General features: G+C 35.2%; 1 protein-coding gene across 1 annotated transcript; it reads right to left on the reverse strand.

The window, feature by feature from the left end:
• Positions 1-4,989: 4,989 nt before the first annotated feature.
• LOC143387702 (homeobox protein NANOG-like) lies at positions 4,990-6,167 on the reverse strand. The gene is made up of 2 exons (XM_076841930.1): positions 6,157-6,167; positions 4,990-5,926 (listed from the first exon to the last, which is right to left on the reverse strand). The coding sequence occupies exons 1-2, from the start codon at positions 6,165-6,167 to the stop codon at positions 4,990-4,992; spliced, it is 948 nt and encodes a 315-aa protein (XP_076698045.1).
• Between the last annotated feature and the right edge of the window lie 700 nt (positions 6,168-6,867).

The raw sequence follows: 6,867 nt of genomic DNA on the forward strand, positions 1-6,867 counted from the left end.
TTTAATGGAATGTTACAGAATATTAAACCTGTACTCACAAACCCCAGATAATAATGAGACAAAGGTTTATGATATATTAATAAAAGAAAAATTGCCATTAGAATGAAACTCTAATTAAAACTATATAAAACATGTGAGCATGTGGGCTAAAATGAAGATGAGAGGAACTCTATCCTATCCCAACATGATAATACAACTAATTTTAATATATTTTTAATGTGTCTGAGATGGGAATGAAAAAGACAAAAACAACATATTAGAGCAAAGAGGTGACTCTCTGGTGCCAGCAATCCTTGTTACAGTAGTTCCCCTTTATGTGAGGTTTTACGTTCCTTCATTTCAGTTACCTGAAATTTCAGCTCAAAAATGTTAAAAGGGACATTCCAGAAGTAATAATCTGTAAGTTTAAATTGTGTGCTGTTTTGTGTAGCATGATGAAATCTCATGCTGTGTTTCTGGGTCCCATGTGTGAGGTGAACCATGCTTTTGTCTACCATATCCATGTTGTATGGTCTCCCCTGCCATTAGTCATTTTGTGGCCATCTCAGTTATCATATCAACTGTCCCAGCATCAAAGTGCTTATATTCAAGTAATCTTCATGAGTAATCTAACGGTAGGTCACAATGTCCACTTTATTCACCTCAGTTCATCCGGTAGCATGGCCACTTTACCATCTCACACCTTCTCAAGAAAAATGAGTGCACTCTAAGAAGGTATTTTAAGAGAGCAAGATCACATTCACATAACTCTTATTACAGTATATTGCTAAAATTGTTCTATTTTGTTATTACTGTTAACTTCTTACTGTGCCTAATTTGCAAATTAAACTTGATCATACGTATGTATGAAAAGGAAAAAAATGCAATATACATAGGATTTAGTACTATCTGTGGTTTTAGGCCTCTTGGAATATTTGCATTGTAGATAGTGGGTCTGTTATAATCATGTTTAATATCTATATGAAAATTCTCTAAATTTTTGTTTGAAAATTTGTTCCCAATCTAATACCATGTCAGCTAATTCTAATTGGAAGTTTAACCTAGAATTTGTCCACTTCCTCATTACAAAGAAGTTGGCTTTTCATATGGCATTTGTCTCTAAAGTTCTTAACACCCAGAGACCTAAGGTGGATTCACATCAGAGTTAACTAGAGGTCTTTTGAAAAAAATAAAACTTATTTATCCCCTTTCAAACCAAATGCTTCAGAATTTAGGGGTAGAGTCTATGTTTCTAGTATTTTTCAAAAGTTTTTCCAAGATAATTCTTTTGTGTTGCCAGACTTGGGAATCACTTATACTTTAATTCCTCCATATTTTTGAATAGTAGAAATAAAAACATTAAAATGTCCTGGGAATAGTAATCTTGAAAGAATCTGTAGAAAGAGAGCCAGCCATCAAGAATAAAAAAATTGCAATTTCTATCTAACTTCTAGTCTCTAATAATGGCAACTCAACCTTCCTATTCCTCACTTAAGTTATAAAATCATGTTTTCAAAAAATTTAAGTGATGGGTTTGGAAGACGGAGAGACAACTGGACTGAACTCACAATATGTGCTTTCTTAAAGTACATTCAACCTAGCTCCCAATAAAAGAATGCTGGAATCTCAGAATCTACCTAACAAAAACAAAAAATAGCTCCATGTCAACATTATAGTGAATTTTCTAATAGTGTGTGTGACAAGATACTTTGTATCAAATTAACAGGTGAGGGGTTGACATAGTGATTCATTAGATGAAACCTGTAAACATTATTTATGGATTGTAACAAAGAATAAACATAAATAATCAAAATCTAATAATTATAAATGCATGTTACACTTGAGTCTAAAAAATTTACTAGCATAAAAAATTAGTGATGCTATGAAATAGCAAAAAATGCAAAAATATTTAAAGATTTAGTGGGTTATAAGCTCAATATAAAAATAAGTTGGAAGTAAGGAATAGTGGGAAGCTGTCAACTGATCCCAAATGTGGCTGCTGAAAATTATATGTGTATACACATATAATATATATATTTATATTAATATTTATAAAATTATATATGTGTACATGTACACATATATAATTTTTAATATATTATATGATCTTGTGTACATTTATACATATATAATTTTATATATATTATATATATTTTTAGTTATTTAATTTTAGGCATTGTTTATACATATAATGTCTGAAATAAAGAAAGTGACCATTATGCTTTATAATTTATTATTTACAGACTAGCTAATAATAAATAATGGGTATGAAATTCTGGAAAAATTATAATATATATTTTAAAATATGGAGAACCAAACTAGAAATTATGATATATTAGAAGTGGCTAAAATACTTGAGGATATTTAATCTGGAGAAAAAGGAGACTTAATAAGCTGGAATATGTTTCTATTAGTTCAGGAATATTTTTCCTTTGGAAAAAGTTTGCTTTTCATTATCTTTCACATTACATTTTATTTATTTAGTATTACATTTATTTTCCTTTAATTTAATTTTATTTTACTAATAGAAATTACATACATTTATGAGATAAAGCATACTATATATGTCAATTGGTAAAGTTATTGATCTTAAGTGTTGCCACCACAAAGAAATAAGTATGTGAAATGATAGATGTGTTAGACAGATTTAATCATTCCACAATTTTAACATGTCTCATAACAAACATGTATCACATGTACTCTGTTGGTACATGAACATTTTAATTATTCTATATGAAAGAACAGGTAGAATTATAAACAGTGATTAGAAATTGCCCCCCCACCACCACATTATCAAAATTCGTAAAAGACGAAGGCTAAGGAATTGTCCTAGATTGAAGCAGAAAGACTGGAGATGCAATATTTTATCCTGGTTTGGACTCTGGACCAGAAAAGAAAAAGCTATTACCGATACAGGTAGCAAAACTTCAGTGCTCCTGGGGTTTAGAGGGCATGGCTTCATCAACATCACTGTGTTTTTGGATGGTTATATCAGGGTCGTGTTGGACAGTGTCCTTGCTCTTATAATATCACTGGAGACTTTTAATGGGTAATGGGGAGACATGACTAAAGATTGTACTCAGGTAGCTCTGAAAAAGACTAATGATTAGATATGCAGAAAAAGAGATTAAATATGGCAAAGTATTACTAATTTAGGAAATCTTGATGAAAGATACATAGATGCTGCAGTTTTATGTAACTGTGAAATTATTTCTATGTAAATTATATAAAAAGTTAAATTATAGAGTGAATATGGAAATTTTCAATATAAGAAATTAAATTGAATTTGCTCCAGTTTGTTTGTTTCCTCTTCCAGGAACAAATTAAATCCCTAGTTATGGTTTGGATTTAGTTTGTCTTTGCCAAAATTCATGTTGAAGTTTGGTTATCAATGTAGCAAAGTTGAGAGGTGTGACCTTTAAGAGTAGTTAATGTCTTTTTTGAGAGATTGAATTAATTCTCACAGAAGTCACATAGCTCTTTTTTTTTTAAAGGTAAAATAGATCTTTTATTCATTTGTACTTAAATTAGCCAAATGGGTACTTGTTAGGTTGGTGGCAGCGACTTGGTGGCGACTTAGTGGCAACTTAGAACAAAGCAGCCCGTGCTGCTTTGAACATCAATCAGATGCCAGCTGAAACGTCTGTCAATCAGCCAGACCTCCTGACTAACGCCTGTCAATCAGCAGGACCCCCTGGCCAATCCTGGAGTTCAGCCAACTCCCCTGACCAACTCCAAGGGGGCCTGATCTGATGATCTGACAGTACTGATTTATCAGAATGCGGCTAAGTATAAAATATCTTAAGTATCTTTCTACAAATATTAATGAGCAAATTAGGCATTAGAGTAAAATGAGAGTCCAAACAGGTGGAGGAAATCAATGAAGCACATTATGTAGCTTAACCCTTCACTCTTCACCTCAACAACTGCCCTTTTTGGTACCAGGGATTGAACCACCCAGGGGAACTCAACCACTGAACCACATCCCCAGCCCTTTTTATACTTCATTTAGAGACATGGTCTGAGTTGCTTAGGGACTTGATAAGTTGCTGAGGCTAACTTTGAAGTCACAGTCTTCATGCCTCATCCTCCTGAGCCACTGGGATTATAGTGTGCACCACCATGCCCAGCAACAACTGACTTTTTAATAAGTAAAACCTTCCAGTAGCAGAAAGTGGAACTAATCCTTCTTATACTTCTTTGTACTTTTTTACTTCCTATTCTTAAGGTGAAGATTCTATATCCTAAAGACATCCAAACTAGGGGCTGGGGTAGTGGCTCAGTGGAAGAGTGCTTGCCTAGCATGTGTGAGGCACTGGGTTCGATTCTCAGTACCACATATAAATGAATGAATAAAATAAAGGTCCATCAACATCTAAAAATAAAAAAAAAAAGATATTCAAACTAGTAATAGTTCTTATCTGTAGCCAGAGACATCTTGTCTGTAGCAAGCAAGGCTATTAAAACTTCTTTAGGCTGGGGCTGGGGCTCAGCACTAGTGCCCTTGCCTGGCATATGTGAGGCACTGGGTTCAGTTCTCAGCGCTGCATATAAATAGATAAAATAAAGGTCTATCAACAACAATCAAAAAATCTCTTTGAGGGCTGGAATATGGCTCAGTGGTGGAGTGTTTTCCTAGCATGCATGAGGCCCCGAGTTTGATCCCCAGCACCATATACACACAAAAACTTGTCTTTGATGAGTCTCTAATCAGACTCAAAATCCTCAAATTGGCACAGTAGCACAATGAGAACCAGGATATCAAGCAGAAAAGTATACAGCTTCAAAGTTAAAAACAAAAACAAAAACAAAAAAATTGGGCTATGGTTGTGGCTCAAGTGGTAGAGTGCTCACCTAACAAGTGTGAGGCACTGGGTTTGGTTCTCAGCACCATATAAAAATAAAATAAACATATTGTATCTCCTAAAACTAAAAAATAAATATTAAAAAAATCCCTCAAGGAAGGAATTGAGCCACTGCCCAGACCAAAAATGAATCATGTACCCATCCTTACATATTTTCAGACTGTCTGTTAAGAGAGTAATTTAGGAATAAATCCATGGATTGTGGAGTACTAAAATACCTATGGCTTTCACCAGTGATTGCCAAGGTGGTCTCCAAATCACTGGCAGGAAAATTTTGCTGGAACTGCATAGAGGGCTGCAGAGATTCCTCTCCATAGTTATAGAAAGAATTGTTCCAGGCCTGATTGTTCCAGGATTGGGTATACCAGGTCTGAGTATTCCAGGAGTGGTTGCTCCAAGACTGGCTATTCCAAGACTGGCTGCTCCAAGACCGGCTGTTCCAGGTCTGGTTGCTCCAAGTTGGGTTGTTCCAGGTCTGATTGCTCCATGGTGGAAGGTTTCCAGGTGAATTAACCTGGTACCCCTGGTTATAATTAGAGTAGGGACCTGAATATTCAGTGGGTAGTGAGCCCTGAGTCACACTATTGCTATTCTTTGGCCAGTTGTTTTTCTGCCATCTCTTAGATTTCATTCTTTGGTTTTGGAACAAGGTCTTAACCTGTTTGTAGCTAAGGTTCAGATTGCTGGAAAGTTCTTGCATCTGCTGCAGGCTGAGGTATTTTTGTTTCTGAAACCTGTCATTTAGTATACACAGCTGAGTCTGAGAAAACACTGTGCGCATCTTCTCTTTCTTGACCTGGATCTTACTGTCTTCCTTCTTTATTGTGCTTTCCTGTACAGAAGTGGATGGTTTCACTTTGGGACTGGTAGAAGAATCAGGGCTATCCTGAATAAGCAGGTCCATGGAGGATGGAGAGGGAGAGACTGCAGTCTCTGTAAGGGGCATCTCAGCAGATGACATTTGAACAGGTGGATAAATTTCCTCGGGACCATTAATCACAGGTATTGGTGAAAAGACCCTAGAATCAGATGCTTCCAAGCAAGGCAAACTTTGCGGAAAAGCCGGATCCATGCTCACGTTCCTCAAAAAGAGGGAAAAAAAAAAGATAAAAAGAACAAGTCTTTAAGACTTAGGTAAAGACCTAAGAAAATGAAGATCTGATAAAAAAAAATATCAAGAAGCCAGAATGAAGCCAGTCTCCGCCTCAGCAGGCAACCCAATCCAGTCGTCACATAGCTCTTGTGAAAGCCAGTTGTTCTAAAGTGGATCAGTTCCTTTGCCCTTTTTTCTCTTCTGTATGCACCCACTTACCACTCTCGCATCTGTTCCTGCCATGTGATACTGTATCTTTGGGTTAGGAAGCAGCATAAGGTCCTCACCAGTTGAAGTTGTCCAATCTCAAACTTCCCAAACTTCAGAACTGTGAGTTAAATAAATAAGCCCTTTTTTCCTTATAAATTACCTAGTCTCAAGTATTTTATTATGGTAACAGAAAACAAAAAAGATACTCTTTGGATAAAAGAATCTTTAGCCAGTCTCCTCAAGATTTCCAAAGATAAGCTCAATTAATTGTGCTGTCATAACAAAAAAGTAACTTACCAATTACATGAACAGCTAGTTCTACCAAGAAAGATTAAGCAAAAATAATGAACAATATATTTAGAATGAGAACTTCAGATACTGAAATATTCAAATGAAGAATGTAAAAGAGGATATTTAATGCATTCAAATAAATAAATCTAATAAGTAAAAGCTTATCTAGATATACCAAAATCAAATTTCAGGACAATGAAGACAAAGAGAAGATCATAAAAGCATACAGAAAGAAAAGGTAAATCATCTTTTAAAAAGATACTTAAACGGTCATTCTCAATAGTAGTGACAGAAGCCCAAAGTAAACAGAGAAGTGTGTAACTTGCTGGACTCCACAAATGTAGGCTTTAGGTACATTAGTGGTGAGTATTCCAATCATACCTTTAGTTATTCCCTTGCTGAAAGGCCAACTTTTAATCAGACTTTGTG

The sequence above is a fragment of the Callospermophilus lateralis genome, chromosome 2 (assembly GCF_048772815.1).
Source record: "Callospermophilus lateralis isolate mCalLat2 chromosome 2, mCalLat2.hap1, whole genome shotgun sequence".
In the NCBI taxonomy this organism is placed as follows: domain Eukaryota; kingdom Metazoa; phylum Chordata; class Mammalia; order Rodentia; family Sciuridae; genus Callospermophilus; species Callospermophilus lateralis.